General features: G+C 40.2%; 1 protein-coding gene across 3 annotated transcripts in view; it reads left to right on the top strand.

Moving 5' to 3' along the window:
• Positions 1-20,443, top strand: part of TBC1D4 (TBC1 domain family member 4) — a 223,689-nt gene that overhangs the window by 120,121 nt on the left and 83,125 nt on the right. For all 3 annotated transcript variants that reach the window (XM_081214741.1, XM_081214742.1, XM_081214743.1), the window contains exons 2-3: positions 14,451-15,038; positions 16,492-16,581. In XM_081214741.1, the coding sequence (XP_081070867.1) occupies positions 14,451-15,038; positions 16,492-16,581 (678 nt within the window). The remainder of the gene's footprint in view (positions 1-14,450; positions 15,039-16,491; positions 16,582-20,443) is intronic.

The raw sequence follows: 20,443 nt of genomic DNA, 5'->3' as shown, positions 1-20,443 counted from the left end.
AGGCTCCGGATGCGCAGGCCCAGCGGCCATGGCTCACGGGCCCAGCCGCTCCGCGGCATATGGGATCCTCCCAGACCGGGGCACGAACCCGTATCCCCTGCATCAGCAGGCGGACTCTCAACCACTGCGCCACCAGGGAGGCCCTTTCCTGTCCATTTTTTGATTGGGTTGTTTTTTCTTTAATATTGAGCTTCATGAGCTGTTTATATATTTTGGAGATTAATCCTTTGTCCGTTGATTTGTTTGCAAATATTTTCTCCCATTCTGAGTGTTGTCTTTTCATCTTCTTTATACTTTCCTTTGCTGTGCAAAAGCTTTTAAGTTTCATTAGGTTCCATTTGTTTATTTTTGTTTTTATTTCCATTACTCTAGGAGGTGGGTCAAAAAAGATCGTGCTGTGATTTATGTCAAAGAGTGTTCTTCCTTTGTTTTCCTCTAAGAGTTTTATGGTGTCTGGTCTTATTACATTTAGGTCTCTAATCCATTTTGAGTTTATTTTTGTGTATGGTGTTAGGGGATGTTCTAATTTCATTCTTTTACATGTAGCTGTCCAGTTTTCCCAGCACCACTTCTTGAAGAGACTGTCTTTTCTCCATTACGTATCCTTGCCTCCTTTGTCATATATTAGTTGACCATAGGTGTGTGGGTTTATCTCTGGGCTTTCTATCCTGTTCCACTGATCTATATTTCTGTTTTTGTGGCAGTACCATATTGTCTTGGTTACTGTAACTTTGTAGTATAGTCTGAAGTCAGGGAGTCTGATTCCTCCAGCTTTTTTTTTTCCCTCAAGACTGCTTTGGCTCATAGATTGTGTCCTTGGTGTTGTATCTAAAAAGGCATCACCATACTCAAGGTCATCTGGGTTCTCTAGATTTTGAGTTAATTTTTGTAAAGTGTTTAAAGTCTGTGTCTAGATAAATTTTTTTTGGCATGTGGATGTCCAGTTGTTCCAGAACCGTTTGTTGAAGAGACTATCTTTGCTCCATTATATTGTCTTTACTCCTCTGTCAAAGATCAGTTGACTCTATTTATGTGAGACTATTTCTGGACTCTTTATTATGTTTCATGAATCTATTTGTCTGTTGTTTTGCCAATACCACACTATCTTGATTATCATAGCTTTATAGTAAATCTTCAAATCAGATAGCATCAATCCTTCAACTTTGTTCTTCTCCTTTAATATTGTGTTGGCTATTCTAGGTTGCTTGCCTCTCCATATCAACCTAGAATAAGTTTGTCAATGTCTGTAAAACAGCTTGCTGGGATTTGCCTGTGATTGCATTGAATTTATAGATCAAGTTGACATCTGGACAATATCAAGTCTTCCTACTCATGAACATGGAATATCCCTCCATTTACTTTAATCATGTTCATCAGAGTCTTGTAGATCTCATATAGATCTTATACATATTTTGTTAGATTTTTTACCTAAATATTCATGTTTGGGGTGCTAATGTAAATGGTATTGTGTTTTTAATTTCAAAATCCACTTGTTCATTGCTGGCATATAGGAAAGCAATTGACTTTTGTATATTAACCCTTTATCATGCAACCTTACTATAATGATTTATTAGTTCCAGGAGGTGTTCCAGGTGATGATGTGTCAAAAAGACACATGCGGGCTTCCCTGGTGGCGCAGTGGTTGAGAGTCCGCCTGCCAATGCAGGGGACACGGGTTCGTGCCCCGGTCCGGGAGGATCCCACATACCACGGAGTGGCTGGGCCTGTGAGCCATGGCCACTGAGCCTGCATGTCCGGAGCCTGTGCTCCACAACGGGAGAGGCCACGACAGTGAGAGGCTCGCGTACCGCAAAAAAAAAAAAAAAAAAAAAAGATACATGCACCCCAATGTTCACTGCAGTACTGTTTACAATAGCCAGGTCATGGAAGCACCCTAAATGCCCATTGACAGAGAAATGGATAAAGAAGATGTGGTACATATATACAATGGAATATTACTCAGCCATGAAAAGGAACGAAATTGGGTCATTTGTAGAGATGTGGATGTACCTAGAGACTGGTTTTTTGGTAAATTTTTGTTTCCTTTATTTTTATTTCAGATTTTCTACAGACAATCATGTCATCTCAGAACAGACAGTTTTATTTCTTCCTTTCCAATCTGTATACCTTTAGTTTCCTTTTCTTGCCTATTAGCAAGGACTTCTAGTATGGTGTTGAAAAGGAATGTTGAGAGAGTATATCCTTGCCGTGTACTGGATCTCAGTGGGAAAGCTTTGAGTTTCTCATCATCAAGTATGATGCTAGCTGTAGATTTTTTTCTAGATTGTTGAAGAAATTCCCCTCTATTCCTGGTTTATTGAGAGTTTGTACCGTGAATGGGTGATGGATTTTGTCAAATGCTTTTTCTGCTTCTATTGGTATGATCATGTGATTTTTTTTTTAGTCTGTTCATGTGATAGATTACGTTAATCGATTTTTGATGTTGAACCATCTGTACATACTTGGGATAGATCCTACTCGGTCCTGGTATATAATTCTTTTTATACTTTTCTGGATTTGGTATGCTAGTATTTTGTTAAGGAGTTTTGCATCTATATTCATGAGAGATACTGGTCTGTAGTTTTCTTATACTGTCTTTGTCTTGTTTTGATATTAAGGTAATGCTGGCCTCATAGAATGAATTAGGAAGTATTCTCTCTGCTTCTATCTTCTGCAAGAGATTATGGAGGATTGGTATCATTTTGTTCTTAAATGTTTGACAGAATTCACCAGTGTATCCATCTGAGCCTGGTGCTTTCTGTTTTAGAAGATTATTAACTATTGTTTCGATTTAGGCCTATTCATATCATTTATTTATTCTTGTATGCATTTTGGCAGATTGTAGCATTCAAGGAAATGGTCCATTTCATCTAGGATATTGAATTTCTCGTCATGGAGTGGTTCATAGTATTCTTTTATTATGCTTTTAATTTCCATGGGATCTGTAGCGATGTCCCCTCTTTCATTTCTAATATTAGTAATTTGTGTCCTCTCAGTTAGCCTGGTTAGAGGTTTACTGATTTTGAATCGTATATTTTAAAAAAATGTGAGCATTAAGCAAATAATAGGACTGATTTGATGAATACAAACCATTCTGTTGAATAAACAGGTAGTAGGTTGATCTCACATTGAAAGTGCTTTGTGGTTGGGTAGAGGGATATTGCTGCATTTGAAAGTGGGTCTCATAGTGCCAGCATAAGTAAATAAATAACAGCTTTTCAGGATTGTTTCTTAGATGCCCCTATTCTGTGTTTCTATAGTTAGAAAGTAAAAGATTAACTTTCTTGATTACATGTTTGTAAGAAGTTTGATTTTCTTGCATTGGTGACTCTGCTTACTTCACCTTTGTTGGTCATATCTGTATAAATATCCATATCCAAAAAAGAAATATAGAATTATTTTTCACAAGTGACACAAATACTGTATAATCAAACTGTGTTATTCTTATTTTGGTAAGGTGCAGAACACTTTTTTTCCCTGCCACACGTGAACTTTTTCCAAAATTCATTTCTTATACAACTGTTACTTACAAGACTAGCTCCCAATCTCATCCTAGGCAGAAAAAACTGTTCACCTTCATTGTTTCATTTCAGGGTGCAAAAACCTCTCTTCTAATTTCTGGTTGATTCCTGAGTTTCATCTAAGATACTTCAGTTCTCAAGTTAAAACTTAGGTTAAAATGCAATGTCTCCATGAAGGAGTTGTAGAAGTCACATTTCCACATCATCCGAACACAGAAAGTGAAGCTTGAGGGTTCTCAAGATACCATCACCTCACAATTTTGCCTACAGTCGGCCTTGAATTAAATTAAATGTTTACTGATCAATACTCATTTGATCTTCTTCCCCATCCTTACCTCAGCTGATGATTATGCTTTCTGTTTTACTGAGAAATTAAAGCAGTCAGAGGACACATTCTCCAAACTCCCACCACTGTGTCTTCCTGCATTTGCACCTTTTGAGATGAACTTCCCATGCCCTGGGTCAGTTCAAAGTCTTCCACTGTCCCCTCTTGCCTACTTAAAGATATTACTAGCAGTGCTACTCTCTTTCTCTACAGCATCAATTTTCCCTTCACAGTTGGAAATTCTCTATTGGAAGCTGTCATTTCTCCCATCTATAAGAGAACCCTCTTTTGACTATTTGTACCTCTAGCTACAGCCCTAAAAGATTATCTGTACCTAATGTTTTGGATTTTGTTCCTAAAATTTTCTTTCAAACCTACTCCAGTAAGGCTTTTGCCCTAAGTGCCACCAAAACTTTTCTTGTCAAAGTCACCTATGATCTCATAGTGCTTACCCCCTCCTTCTTGGAAACCTTTCTTTCTTGGCTTCTGGATACCGTTCTTTTCTGGTTTTACCTGTGTCTCTTGATGTATTTTCCTTTGCTCATATCTCTCCATCTCCTAAACTATAGTCATTGTGCGCCTCAGGGCTTGGTTCCTGGAGATATTTCTCTCTCTGCCTAGCTCACCATGTCTCTGTCCCTCCTGCTCTGTGTCTCTGTGTCGTCTGTGCTCACTTTTTAATGGACTCCTCTAATTGCATGGCTTTACATGCTATTTATATGCTGATATCTTCCAATTTTTCTTTCTCAGCTCTGTCCTCACCCCTGAGCTCCATGTACTCAACTGCCTACTGACATCACCCGTTGGATGTCTGTAAGCTTCTCAAAACTAACAATCCAAAGCTTAGCTCCTACTCTCTTAAGCCATCCCCATCCCACACTCTTGTTCCTCTGGCCAAAACCCATAAAGTTCATCCATGCCTCCTCTCCTTCTTTTACAGTCCACGTGAGATCCATCCACAAATCATGTTGACTTTGCCTTTAAAATTATATTCAGAAGCCTGCTTCTTCTTACCCCGTCCCTTGCTGTTCTCCTGTGAACCACCGTTGGCTCATCCTGGGTGCAGTGGGCTTCTGCCCCCTTATCCTTGCCATCTGTTCTCCATACAGCAAGCAAAGGGATTCTTTAAACATGTAACTCAGCACTCTGCAATGGCTGTCTGTCTCACCAAGAGTAACAGCCAGAGTCCTTTCAAGGTCCTGCATGACTTAGATGCCCCTGTTCCCCACAGTGGCCTCTTCAGTAATCTTCTGCTGCCCCACTCGCATCCAGCCACATGGACTCCCCACTGTTCCCTGAACGTGCCAGGAGAATTTCTGCTTCGTGGCCTTCGTACTTGGTGTGCTATCTGCCTGGAATGTTCCTCCCTCAGATATCTGTATGGCTCACCTTCTTGCTGACTTCAGGTTTTTACTCAAATATTTTATAGAGACACCTTTCTCTAAAATTGCAACTGTTCGGCCACCCCCTCCCCAAATTTCTGTCCCCGCTTCTGGGCATTATTTTTCTCATTGGCAGTTTTTACTATCTCAAATCCTTTATATTTTACTTATTCATTCTATACCCCCTGCTACAATTTAACTTTCACAAAGGCAATGTTTTTTTATTTAGCAACAGCTTCTCACTTCCTTCTTCTCCTTACACAGTACAAGTCAGACTTACATTTTAGATTTAATTAAACACTGTTGAATGTTTTCACTGTCCTAGCACTGTGTCAGGCACATTTGCACTTTTAGTTTAATTTTCCCAGGTTACCTTTGACATAAACATTGTGATTCCCATTTTGCAGGTGAAAAACCAGGATATGGTGTCTTTTCTACAGATAATCATAGATACTGGAATGGGGCTTTAAACTCTAGACCTCTAACTGCATGTTATATACTTTTCTAATATGCCATGCTGTGGACTAATCCACTTAAATAAAATTTATTTATTTATTTATTATTTTTGGCTGCATTGGGTCTTCGTTGCTGTGTGCAGGCTTTCTCTAGTTGCAGCGAGCGGGGGCTACTCTTTGTTGCGATGCGTGGGCGTCTCCTTGTTGCGGAGCACAGGCTCTAGGTGTGTGGGCTTCAGTAGTTGTGGCGCACGGGCTCCATAGTTGTGGCTCGCGGGCTCTAGAGTGCAGGCTCAGGAGTTGTGACGCACGGGCTTAGTTGCTCCGTGGCATGTGGGATCTTTCCGGAACAGAGCTTGAACCGGTGTCCCCTGCATTGGCAGGCGGATTCTTAACCACTGCACCACCAGGAAAGTCCCGACTAATCCACTTTTAAAAGAATGAGTTTGCCTTTGAAAGGGGAATTGAAAAGGACTCTCCTTGTCTGTCCTTTGCCATCTAACTTCTCACCCACCCCATCTTCTGTCTTATTTCCCTGTAGCACTAAACTCAGCCACTACTGAGGACATTCCATTCTCTTAATCAATCAAAATTATGAGTCCCCGGATTTCCTGTGAGTTACCCTCGTTTATTTTACATCTGATCACTTTTTCAAATTTTGAATGGTCATAAAGGCACGAGTCATATCTTTTGGAGAAGGAATTCAAAGATATGAGCAGTGAGACAGAATAGGACGGGAGAACTTGGTAGGAAGTTCAAGGAATTTCTCTCTCTGATGCTTGAACTAACTCAGAGGCCACCAGGAAACAACAGAGAAGCGCTGAGCCAAAAATGAGTTTGGAGCAAAGGGGCTGAGAATATCTAAGAACCAAAGCCTAATCTGAGAGGAAACTGTCTTGGCTGAAGCCCAAGACTCAAACCCAAGCAACTTGTATGACTTCAGTGTAAGTAGTAGAGATATTCTTGCTTTCTTTGGCGCCAAAGAGTCTCGTTACTTGTAATCTCATTATTCTTTCATGGTTTAACGTTTTTTTTCTTTTATAAATTTATTAATTTTATTTATTTATTTTTGACTGCGTTGGGTCTTGTTGCATGCGGGCTTTCTCTAGTTGCAGTGAGCGGGGGCTACTCTTCGTTGTGGTGTGCGGGCTTCTCCTTGCGGTGGCTTCTCTTGTTGCAGAGCATGTGCTCTAGGCGCATGGGCTTCGGTAGTCGTGGCTCGCGGGCTCAGTAGTTGTGGCTCACGGGCTCTAGAGCGCAGGCTCAGTAACTGTGGCATACGGGCTTAGTTGCTCCACAGCATGGGGCATCTTCCCTGACCAGGGCTCTAACCCGTGTCCCCTGCATTGGCAGGTGGATTCTTAACCACTGTGCTACCAGGGAAGCCCCATGGTTTAACTTTTAATGTAAACCGTTTGTTTCCCCGTCTGTAAAACAAGATAGTGGGAACGGGCGATTCCATAAGAGTGTCTTTAACTTTGAAATTCTGTGATTTTAAGACCACTGCATTATTCCAGTCGATTTTGACTCTAGACCTAGTTATAATTACACCTCTTTTTTACTGTGTAAGGTTTACTTTAAAATAATAATTTATATATTATTAATAATTAATATTAATAATAATACTGTTAATATTAATATTTATATATTTAACCAAATACAAAGAATCACTGAAGTACTTTTGGATAAAAGTTAAAATGGTTTAAAAATCAGTTTTATTTCTTATTGAAATTGTCAGACAACATCACCTTAAAAATGACAGCACAAACTGAGTGTTCCTCCAAAGTAACTGGGCTGGAACATCTTCATGGGTTCTTAAATAATGGTGATCTTTTCCCTTAATGTAAATGAACTATTTCATGGCACGTATATATCTTCTAAAATCAGTCTTTTCTCAAGATGCTGAACTGATCTTAATAGTTTCTTAAGTAAAACAGAATTAGAAAGGAAATCTATCCATCCCCTAATGGTATGTATTACTTCCAAAGCAAATACATTTCTTTTCCTTACTGTCTCTCTTTGATTGAGACTAGTTTAAATGATTAATTCTTCTCATTTGGCAGGTTTTTTGCAATTTACTTGAAATGTTTCCTAGTATTTTTTCCTCAACTTTTTTTTACACCTTTTCCCTCTTTTTTGTGCTTATCAAAATCTTGCTGTGCCTACTATAATTATTATAAAAAGATTAATAATGAATGAAGCAGCCAAGCTCATGTCCATTGTGAAAGAATGTACCCAGTTATTTTTTTTTGCTTTAAATATGTCTTAAGAGGCTTATTTTCCTATTCATATTTGTATCCATTTTTAAATGTTTGCTGAAGTTCATCTGTTTATCAATGAACTCTATGAAGAAAGAAGACATTGTATTATAGATTAATTTTCTCCTACCATCATAATTAATAAGCCTTGGACACGTGATTATTTAAACAGCTTAAGAAAGACAGTGGTACTCAAATTTAAAATGCTTCTTTTTAAAGAAAACTAGAGAGTCTGTTCTTTAGCCCTGAACAATCAGTGTGTTTCCTGGTTGCAGAGTCAGGAAATACTTTACTTTTGAAGCAATAACGGTTATTCCCGGGAAGTTTTATAATTGGCTGCATAGCGATAACATCGACTTGAACAAATACAGCAAAATTACTGCTGGCTTATCTAGAATGCAAGAGAACTTCTTAAGCGCGACAGAGAGCTAATACTAAGGATTACATCAGTTTGGCATATTCACTGCTCTTGGAGGACGACTCCAGTTTTCAGCTTGCTTCCTGACCAAAAGGTATCTTTCCTTTGTGCTTTTTCAGTATCCAGACTTTTTCCCCTTGGGTTTGCTTAGGACTTTAAACATCAGTGTGTGGTAGTTGTAGAATCTATTTCCTTGTGAAGTCAGGTGAAGTGTAATTTTTACAATACCACTGGATTTCTTGGAATGTGATAACTAATTATGATAATTAATTAATGAGAAACAACAGCCTGACATCCAGGAATCTAGTGGCAATTTTTCTTTTCTCTAGAGTGATGAATTGCTTTAATGTCTGAATTTTGATACTTGAACTTACATTCTTTTAGTGAGATCACTGAAGGTGTAAGGACAGAATACTAGCTAAAGGTGGCCCTGTGCTTTTTCTAAATATCATGAGGCATTTGAAAAAAGCCCCATTTATTTTATCGCTTGTTGAAATTGGTTATTGTGTGTCAATGGAAATGAATAATGTCGATGACTTACAATATTTCTGGCTTAATAATAGAGATGATTTTCCAGCTTCTTTTATTTATTTATTTATTTATTTATTTATTTTATTATTATTATTTTTTTTTGTGGTACGCGGGCCTCTCACTGTTGTGGCCTCTCCCGTTGTGGAGCACAGGCTCCGGACGCGCAGGCTCAGCGGCCATGGCTCACGGGCCCAGGCGCTCCGCGGCACGTGGGATCTTCCCGGACCAGGACACGAACCCGTGTCCCCTGCATCGGCAGGCAGACTCTCAACCACTGCCCCACCAGGGAAACCCCCTTCCATCTTCTTTTAATGTACATTATTTTGTTCCTATATTGACATCGATGCTAAAATAAACCCATAGAAATTTGGATTTAGGTGAGATCTTTTTGAGCATCTTTCTCGTCCCCTACTTTACTGGCAAGGAAACTCTAGAAAGCAGAATGACACAAATTCCTGGCAGATCAGGGGAGAGAGTATAAATCTCTTAATTCCTGGGTACAGGGATTATTAACTCCCTTTTCATTATTGTTATTTTGTGTTAAAATTATATGCTGCCATACAATAAAAACTTTGCCTTGAATTAGCATTGAATTTTCATCAGACTCTGTGAGATGTAAGCAGATTGTGAGCAGTGGCATTATTCGTAGCCAGAGTACTAATAACTAGAGTATGAACCTAGAGCTTGTAGCTTGAGGTGTCTTCTAGCATCTGAAGACATTCTTGCAACACACATTCACTTCCTAGTTGGGGTGAGCACTGAGCAGAGTGGAAAGCCTCAGCTCTCTATTCTGGGGAGTGCCAGATCTCTCTTGTGTTATCAACAGGAATTTACTAACCCCATCTCAATCCTGGAGAGCTTTCATCAGGGTTCTAGGTGGTTGTTCACTATTTGTATATTTTTGTTCGCTGACAACTGTCACTCAGTTTTTTCTGAGCACAGAATTCTCTCCCAGTGGTCATATGGAAGAACTCTAGTAAGACACAAAATCACCACAACTCAGTCTTTCACTTAGGAGCTTATAGCATTAACGGTAAAGAGAAAAAAAGACATTGAAAGCTGTGATACATGCAAGGAGTCAAATTCATTCAAAAACACATCTAAATCAAAATCTAAATATATGTCAGTTAACACTGTCCTATAGGAAAATAGTGTCTTCCCAAAATGTCTTGTGTATGTGCAAGTACTGGATAGAGATTTTGTGTTTCTCTTGTGTTGCTTCTGATTGATCTCAAATAAATGTCCCAACACAAAGTTTTCATGGTTCTCTGATAACTCATTTTCCCACTGTGGATATTCTACTGTCCTTTCTTTATCAGTGTGTCCCTTCTGGTATGGGCTCTGAGTGTGTAGGCAGGGGCTGTATAATGTTAACTTACATGTGTGTCTTCCACTTATAAGCAAAAACAGAGCTGAATGTTGTTAGATGAGTTTCACAGGCCAGCCTCTTTGCAGGTCATTGAAAGCTGCGTTTAGTCATGACCTGAGAGAAGATATTAAAGGCAACTAGAATCTCTGTTTTATGGTGCATTTAACAATTCAAATTATTGGAAGATTAAATTACCTACTCAGTTTAGTCAAGATGATAAGCTTTGCTTCTATGAACTGGGTCATTAACTGAATTATATTTAGGTATTGAGCTTCTACCTGTGGTCACAGGGAAATGTCCTGTGAGACTATAGGAATTCAGCCACTAATCAGTTCTTCACATAACAGCTCTCAATGAGAAAAAGTACAAACTTATAGAGGAATTGATACAGCTAAGGTCAAACTGACTTTATTTTCAGTCTTGATAGAATTAACTCTAATAGTCATTAAAATATTTGTGACAAGATCAAAATTCTGCAGGTTCAAAAAAATCCTACAGATAATATTTCTTATTCTGCACTCCATAGAGACGCTTTGGAAATTTAGGTGCACTAGGGTTGTAAAATCAGATGAAAAGTATTTAATGAAATATGGTTAGTGAGGAAGGAGGGAGCCATCTGTTTTAGGGTTTTGCCTAACCCACTAGAATCATTGTACTTTTTTCAGGGTTGAATATCTAGGTCAGTCTCCATAGCTTTGGCCCTTGTCAGACACTAAGGCAAAAGTAAAATGACAGAGGGCTAAGGTTGTTGATCATGTGTTAGTACAAAGCATCTGACTTCCCTGGAGATATGTCAAATGTTCAGGGTGAGTCATTGAAACTATAGCATTTGGACTTTATTCTTTCATAGGAAATACTCTACTAGCAAGCTGAAAGTCTTGTGATTTTTAAACTGTGAATGTTCTGGCAGTATATCCCAAAGAATTATGTGAAAGAGAAGAAATTCTGGTTTTAGAATTGGTGCTAGAATATTTGAAGAAATACCTTGTATGTCTGAATGGGAAGCAACCCTGCATATAAGATGATCTCTCTTTTCCCAAGGTAGAAATTACCAAAAAAAGCTTTTTCCCCCCAGTCCACATATGGAGGATCTACTTTGTACCAGGACTTACTCTAGGCTTTGGTTTACAAGGAAAAAATGCGGGAAAAGAGACAGAAATCACCACCCTCCTAGGGCTTACATTCTAGCAAATCAATTACACAGAATGTTAAAAGAGGTAAGTGCTATAGAGAGTAATACAATGGGGGAAACTTCCAGGGGAATGCTGGCTGTGTCAGAGTGTGTCTCTGTGTGTGTGTGTGTGTGTGTGTGTGTGTGTGTGTGTGTTTTGGTTTAGGGGATGGATGCTGCCTCAAGGCGACATTAGAACATGGATTTAAACGAGATGAGGAGTGAGCCATCCAGTTATCTGGGGGCGGACTTGGAGTTCAGAGACCTTGAGGGAGGAGTCTGCCTGGCCTGTTCAAAGAGTAGCCAGGAAGCGAGTGGGGCTGGAGCAGAGTGAGTGGGAGAGGGCTGCTGGGAGGAGTAAGGTCAGCGGAGACGAGGTGAGAATGAAAAGACGAAATCCAGGTTGACTGTCTAAGGGTCACATGGAGGATGTGTAGCCACAGTGCACATTTAATCTCTATGTATGTCAAATGCAGAGGGTGAGGGCCCTGTAGGACAATGTAGGGGTTTTGTCTTTTACTCTTAATGAAATGGGGAGCTTGGAGGATTTGCAGGTGAGCAACATGACAAGTTTAAAAAGGATCCTTTCTACTTTGGAGAGTAGATTGAAGGGGACAAGGGACACCAGTTAAAAGGTTATTGCAGAAAACCAGATGAGAGATAATGAGTTGTATTTCATTTTGTATGAATGTACCAACTTGTGTTCATCCTTTCACTTTTTTCTCCAGTTTTATTGAGATATAATCGACATATAGCATTGTATTTAGTTCAAGGAGTGCAACTTAATGATTTGATACATGTATATATTGCAAAATGATGACCGTAAGTTTAGTTAACATCATTCACCTCACGTGGTTATAGATTTTTTTTCTTGTGATAACTTTTAAGATCTACTCTCTTAGCAAGTTTCAAATATACACTATAGTATTATTAACTCTAGTCACCATGCTGTACATTACATCCCCAGAACTTATTTATCTTATAACTGGAAGTTTGTACCTTTTGACCACCTTCACCCATTCCTCCCTCCCCTGCCTCTGCCAATCACCAATCTGTTCTCTTTATCTATGAGGTTTTTTTTTTAAATTAAGATTCCACATATAAGTGAGATCATACAGTATTTACCTTTCTCAGTCTGACTTATTTCAGTTAGCATAACGCCCTCAAGGTCCATCCATGTTGTCGTAAATGGCAGGATTTCCTTTTTTATGGCTAAATAATATTTATCACAGTTTCTTTATCCATTCATCTTTTGACGGACACTTAGGTTGACTTACATTGTTTCCATGTCTTGACTATTGTGAATAATGCTGTGATAAACATGAGGGTGCAGGTGTCTTTTCGAGAGAGTGATTTTGTTTCTCTTGAATATATACCCAGAAGTAGAATTGCTGGATGATATGGTAGTTCTATTTTTAGTATTTTAGGAACCTCCATACTGTTTTCCATAGTGACCTCACCAATTTACATTCCTACCAACAATGCACAAGGGTTTCCTTTTTCCCACATCCTCCCCCAGTACTTGTTATATCTTGTCTTTTTGATGATAATCATCCTATCAAGTGTTAGGTGATATTTTACTGTGGTTTTGCTTTACATTTCCCTGACAATTAGTGAGCATTCACTTGTTGATGAATATTTGGGTTGTTTCCAGTTTTGGGGTATCGTGACTAAGGCATCTGTGAATATTTGTGTACAAGCCTTTTTTTTTTTTTTTTTTTTAATTGTGGTACGCGGGCCTCTCACTGCTGTGGCCTCTCCCGTTGCGGAGCACAGGCTCAGCGGCCACGGCTCACGGGCCTAGGCGCTCTGAGGCACGTGGGATCTTCCCGGACTGGGGCACGAACCCGTGTCCCCTGCATCAGTAGGCAGACTGTCAACCACTGCGCCACCAGGGAAGCCCTGTGTACAGGTCTTTTTGTCGATGTATGTTTTCAGGGCTTTCACCTGAATCTCTAGGAGTGGAATGACTGGGTTGTGAGATCTATGTTTAACTCCCAAGCGGCTGCCAAACTCCTGAGGTAGCTGTGCCATTTTACATTTCTGCACACAGTGTATGAGAGTTCCTGTTGCTCCACATCCTGGCGGGTACTTGGACTTTTAAATTAATTAATTAATTTTTGGCTGCATTGGGTCTTTGTTGCCGTGCGCGGGCTTTCTCTAGTTGCGGCGAGCGGGCGCTACTCTTCGTTGCGGTGCGCGGGCTTCTCACTGTGGTGGCTTCTCTTGTTGCGGAGTACGGGCTGTAGGCACGCTGGCTTCCGTAGTCGTGGCTCGCAGACTCAGTAGTTGTGGCGCATGGGCTTAGTTGCTCTGCGGCATGTGGGATCTTCCCGGACCAGGGCTCGAACCCGTGTCCCCTGAGTTGGCAGGCGGATTCTTAACCACTGCGCCACCAGGGAAGCCCCACTTGGGCTTTTTGATGTTAGCCATTCTAATAGATATGACATAGTATCTTCCTGTGGTCTATATTTGCATTTTCCCTGATGGCTAATGCTGGTGAGGGGTGTCTGGATTTTAACCTCTTCATCCAGAAAGTTAATTTTAGCCTCATTGTTGAAGCTTTGGTTCCTTTCAGCTGAGGGTCATAATAATTTAATTAAATAATTCATTTATCTCAGTCGTGGTTGGTACCTCAGCATGTTACTTTATTTTTTATATTTAAATTTAATTGTTAACCTTTTGATCCCTTATAATATGTTTTAAAAGTACTCAAAGGTTATGTTATGATGATTTATTAAGGGTTGCAGTGGCCTGTATAGTCTCATGGTTTTGGTTTTAGGAAAAGAATACATTTAAAAGGGGAAAGTATAAAAGTGATCTAAAATTCCAGTCTTATCCTTAACTCACTATGTCCGATAGTGTAATTTAAGTTTATGCTTTATCTTATGTAGGATCTATTCCTTTCTTTGTTTTATCGTTTAGGATGAGCGTGCATTCTGTGATAATAACTGGTCTAGGTAAACATGTACGATCTCTAAATATTCAACTAAAGTGAGGATTTTTGAATGCTTTTCCAGGTTCCCGATGTTATCAGCAGCATAAGGCAGTTATCGAAAGCGGCCATGAAAGAGGATGCCAAACCCAGCAAAGACAACGAGGACGCCTTTTACAACTCACAGAAGTTCGAGGTCTTGTACTGTGGCAAGGTGACCGTGACCCACAAGAAGGCCCCGTCCAGCCTCATCGACGACTGCATCGAGAAGTTCAGCCTGCACGAGCGGCAGCGCCTGCGGGTCCAGGGCGAGCCGCGCGCCGCGGATGCCGGCGACGACCCGGCGGTGTCGGAGGCCCAGGCGCCCGCTTCCCCCAACGACGTTCTGTCCGAGGAAGGGTATGGCGTCACCGACACCCACCCCATCTTCCCCGCGGCGCCCAGCCAGCCTGGGCCGGCCAGCTCTCGAGTCTGCTTCCCTGAGCGGATTTTGGAAGATTCTGGCTTTGATGAACAGCAGGAGTTCCGGTCTCGGTGCAGCAGCGTCACCGGTGTCCTGCAAAGGAAAGTTCAGGAGAACAGCCAGAAACCGCAGCCGCGGAGGAGGCATGCCAGCGCGCCCAGCCACGTCCAGCCCTCGGATTCGGAGAAGAACAGAACGATGCTGTTTCAGGTGCTGCCCTGGCCGCGGGCTCTCGTAGTGTTTCCCCATTCTGTGCTAGACGGAAGCAGCTGGTCGTCACTCTGCAAGCATCCAACCTTTCTGTCATATCCCTTGGGAAGCAGATAAGGCAGGTGGAGAAAGAGAGCAAACAAAGGAAAGTAGTGAAGGGGTGAGAGGCAGACGGGCAATGTAAGAAAAAAGGGAGCAGTGAAGGGAGAGGAAGAGAGAAGCACTTGCAGAGCATCACGGAAAGTTGTTGGGGAAATAAGAATAGATTACTCTAAGCATCACCAGCATTTGCCTTAGGTTGATTCTTAAATAAATGTTATTTTTTTAAATGACTGCAGAAAGTCAATCTTATGAAGGGTTTGAAGATGTGGATCTGGGAGCGTGTGAATCTTCATGAAGGAGAAAGAATTTTCTAGAGAGAAAAAAAAGAAAAGCCCAGAGACTCATAGGTGTATTTTCAGATGAGAATACACCAATTTACTCTGTCATACAAAAGAGACGGTTAAAGAAACATCATAGGCCTGATAACTTATTAGACCAGTTATTAAAATGATTTGGTGCAAGCTATATTATAGCTATATTATAGGTGATTCTTAATTCTAAAAGTAGTTTTTGAAGTTGTACAGGGTATAGAAAAATGTCCAGTTCCACTTAAAAGAACTTAATTCTTAACAGTGCCCTGTAGAGATTCTTTAATTACTCCTCAGGTTTGAAGATTAATTTGAGTTTTCCTCAGATTTGACTTTTCTTGAAAAAAGGAGTGACTGACCTTTTATCCCATTGCAAAGAGTCCCTGCGAAGGAAGTTGCACAGTGTACCTTGGTAAACAGTCCCAGTATGTAATATCTGCTTTATCAGAAGTTCATGGTGGTTTTGTTCTGTTTTGTTCTTGATAACTCTAGGCATGTAATTAAAGTGTCTATAGTCTTTCCTGTGGTGATATGTTAACTGAGTTTCCTCTCTTGTTTGGGCTACTGGATTTGTTCTTTTTCTTAGCTAGCCAGAGTCCATGTTGTTAATTTTTTCTAAATGGTTGTTTATTTTAAAAGTTTTTAAATTTATCAGCCCAATTGCAAGTATATCTTTCTGTTGATCATTTGTGAGGAAGCATGATTATAAATTATAATTAAATAATTAGTATTTTTAGAAAATATAAGGTGTGGAAAGGTTGCATTGTTTTGAAAAGAATAATTTCTAATTTGGAAAAAAAAATGGTTTCTTGTAAATTAAGACCAACTTAACTTTCATGATTTCTAGCTGAAAGGAAGAAATGTTTTCAGACAGCTGATAATTGGGGTTGTAGATTTGGTTGGATTGGATGTTGACACACATGTGAGTATGTATGTCTGGGATAGAGCATTTTAATCTGTATTATTAGTCAAATATTTAACTGTAAAGTAATATGTTAGTTTCTTGATAAGTTGAAATTAATTGGAATATTTTTATTTTTAAGGTTGGACGGTTTGAGATTAACCTTATCAGTCCAGACACTAAATCACTTGTGCTTGAGAAGAATTTTAAAGATATCTCCTCTTGTTCCCAGGTATGTATTGAAGTAGATTATAGTATTTGAAGAAACCAATTAAAGCTTGTTTCTAAATTAAGAAAATAACTGGGCTTAAACCCCTTCAGATTTTATTCTTAAAAGCATTTCTTAAGTAGATTTGTCTTCAACTAAGAGTGTTCATGTGTTTGGGTCCCTGCCAATAAGAAAATCCTGTCCAGGTTCCTCATTATCATAATCTTGTCCTCACTTTGGTCAAAGGTGTTTCCTCATGGTGTCACTTCATCAAAGGGATGGAAGGAAGTTTTTCGGTGGTGAGTTCTTTAGAGAACATCTTCCCAGTTAGTGTTCCTCAGAATCTTGAGCAGTAGGTCTTGTGGGCATCACTGAGTCATGTTTTCTCTCTATACTGTAGTAGGTAAAAAAAAGAACTAGTACTTTCAAGTTTATAAATGTAAATGCTAAAATTTGAAAAGAAGGTTTTGGTATATATCTTTGTCCTTTTACTTATTTTTAATTCTCATATTACGTATTTGAAAATTTTAAAAATAATCTATACAACTATGTGTGTTCAAGGTCATATTAGGCATAAAATAGTGTCCTAAGTACCATAGTAATAATTTAGAATATCTATATAATTGTTAGAGCTACCTAAATATATGGCAAACCTAGAAAGAATTTCTGAAGATGGAGTAGAGGGAGTACCTAAAGCTGAATATGGGGAAGTTAAAAATGCAAGGATGCCTCTGAGGAGGTCCCTGGAATAGAGAAGCAGTAACTTCTTTCCTAGCAATGTACCTTAGGTGTACCTTCAGGGGCCTGGATCTTGCCAAGGCCCTTTCCTATATTTTAATGTTGAAAAATAGACTGACTTTTTCTTGTTTTTAAGTTTTAATTTTGGAGTTAGCATTGCCATAGGTATGATATCCCGACGTTCTTCCCTTTGAAAATGATAAGCTTTCGTACATCTTGTTAATTACTCTCCTCAGCCTCAGCTAATGTGCTTTCTCTTCTAGTATTTTGTTTTAATATTTCTTCTGTTATATGGAGACATAAAATTATGTTGTGAACATAACAATTTTCTACTCTAGTAGTTTAGAGAGGCAGCATCTGACTAGAGGAAGAATATATTGCAAATTTCTAAATTCCTACTTAAAGGACAAAAAATGTGGTAGAAAGATTATTCACTTTAACTAAAAAAAGTATTTATTAAGCATTCTTGTAATTACATATTTCCTGGGGGTCTCCGCGTGATCATAAGCTCTGTGAGGGCAGGAGTCTTATTCTGTAGGCCAGGGGTCCCCAACCCCCCCGGCCGAGGCCTGTTAGGAACCGGGCTGCACAGCAGGAGGCGAGCAGGGTGGGGGGGCGAGGAAGTGAAGTTTCATCTGCTGCTCCCTATCGCTCCCCATCGCTTCCCATCACTTGCATTACCGCCTGAACCATGTTTGCCCCCTCCACCCCCGTCCATGGAAAAATTGTCTTCCATGAAACTGGTCCCTGGTGCCAAAAAGGCTGGGGACCGCTGCTCTAGGGCATCAGAGAATAAGATGTGTTAAGACAGAGCTTGACGCTTAGGTGTTCAATAAATGTTGAATGAATGCTTCTACATGTTGGACCTTATGCCAAGTGTTGGGGAGAGAGTGGTGTACAAACCAGTATACTTCCTGTTCCCCAAAGCAAGAGGAGTCATCTGAAAAGGCCGTGCCTCTCCCCCCTCCCGCCTCCCAGAAAGAAACTAGCAATGTTTCTCCCAGAAAGAAAACTAGCAATGCTCGTTGAACATCTAAAGGAAAAAAAAAAGAAAGAAAATAAAAGAACCAGCCAAACCAAATATATAAATCTGGCAGTTCAAAACAAGATTTTTGCTTTTCCTATTTTTTTCTTTTTGCGGTACGCCGGCCTCTCACTGTTGTGGCCTCTCCCGTTGCGGAGCACAGGCTCCGGAGACGCAGGCTCAGCAGCCATGGCTCACGGGCCCAGCCGCTTCGCGGTATGTGGGATCTTCTCGGACCGGGGCACGAACCCGCGCCGCCTGCATTGGCAGGCGGACTCTCAACCACTGCGCCACCAAGGAAGCCCTGCTTTTCCTTTTTTTTAAAGCAAGCTTTGTATTCTAAGAATTCAGAAGAAGAATCAGGACCTCCCTGGTGGCGCAGTGGTTGAGAGTCCGCCTGCCGATGCAGGGGACACGGGTTCGTGCCCCGGTCCGGGAGGATCCCCCATGCCGCGGAGCGGCTGGGCCCGTGAGCCATGGCCGCTGAGCCTGTGCGTCCGGAGCCTGTGCTCTGCAACGGGAGGGGCCACAGCAGTGAGAGGCCCGCATAACGCAAAAATAAATAAATAAATAAAAAATATAAACTATCAGCCAATCAGACCTTTAAGAAAAGCATCTAGGGCTTCCCTGGTGGCGCAGTGGTTGAGAGTCCGCCTGCCGATGCAGGGGACACGGGTTCGTGCCCCAGTCCGGGAGGATCCCACATGCCGCGGAGCGGCTGGGCCCGTGAGCCATGGCTGCTGAGCCTGCGCGTCCGGAGCCTGTGCTTCGCAACGGGAGAGACCACAACAATGAGAGGCCCACATACCGCAAAAAAAAAAAAAAAAAAAAAAAAAAAAAAGAAAAGCATCTAACATGAAAGAGAACAGAACACAAAACAAACAGTGAAAAGAACTTGTAGGATATAGAGACAGAAGAACACTTTACATTTTTAAAAAAAAGAAGAAGAATCAAACAAAAATATGAGGAAAATTTGTGCAAAGGCCTTTGATCAGAATAATTGTCAGGTCAACTTTCTGCTTCTCACTGAGTGGTCCAACTCCTGTTATTTCTTTCCACAGAATTGTACTGATAGAGGGTGGCCACATTTGGGAACAGGAGTGCTTTTTAACACATGCACACCTACAGATGTTTCTTTCTTCAAAATCGGTAGGGCTGTGTCCCTGGCAAGCATGAGGAATAAGGGAATGGTTTTCTTTACTGGAAACATTACCACTGCCCGAAAACTTGCTGAGCTAATGAGGTCCTGTGCATTTTTCCCATTTAGTACCAAGCTAGTAAAAGATATTCTTTAATCACGAATGAGTTGTATCAGATGGAATTTACTTTCACCTCATGGATTGTAACCTCACTCCTCCTTATTGACTTTTTTTACTTTTTATCGGAGTTGATTTCCTTTCTCCATAGCCATTGGGTAGGTTGAGCTTATTATTACAAGAATAGTGGTTACCGTTTATCAAACATGCCAGGAACTAAGATATTTCTTAGTTCTAAATCTGAAAAATTTCTTAGCGTAGGTTCCATTACTATTATTTTATGATGATAAATAGAACCTCAGAGATACTTTTTAGCAATGCAGCACAATATCTCATACCTGGTAGATTGATTGAACCAAGATTGAAGCACAAATCTGTCTGATTCCAAAGTCTGTTTTCCTTTCTCTGGGATTCAGGTGATTGCAGGACAGCTTCAAATTTTTTGTCTTCTTGACTTTTCAAAGTACTGTGCTTTCTGTTAAAATAACAAGGTGCTGTCTACTAATTGGTGTGTATGTATTCAGGGCGATTGAAATTCTCAGATGATTCAGAATTTTTTATTAAGTGTAGCTGAGGTTATTTAGCCTGTGTTCAGGAAGTACAGATTTGTGAATTTGGATAGTTGACATCTGCAATAATTTCTTTAATGTATTCATCTTCTAACAGTTGTGGCTCCTTGAATGTCTATCAATAGACAAACATTCTAGTATTTTTAATGCTTGCTTTAGGGAATGGCATGCCATTTAATTAGAGCATTGTCAGTTTTAATGATTCTTAGCCTCATATAAACAAGAACAGGGTTTATAATGAATCATCAGACTGCCCTTTCAAAGATGACCAATAAATTGAAAACTCCATTACTTGCAAA

The sequence above is a fragment of the Mesoplodon bidens genome, assembly GCF_964165515.1.
Source record: "Mesoplodon bidens genome assembly, chromosome: 17".
Taxonomy (NCBI): domain Eukaryota; kingdom Metazoa; phylum Chordata; class Mammalia; order Artiodactyla; family Ziphiidae; genus Mesoplodon; species Mesoplodon bidens.
This window is presented reverse-complemented; position numbering and strand designations above follow the sequence as displayed.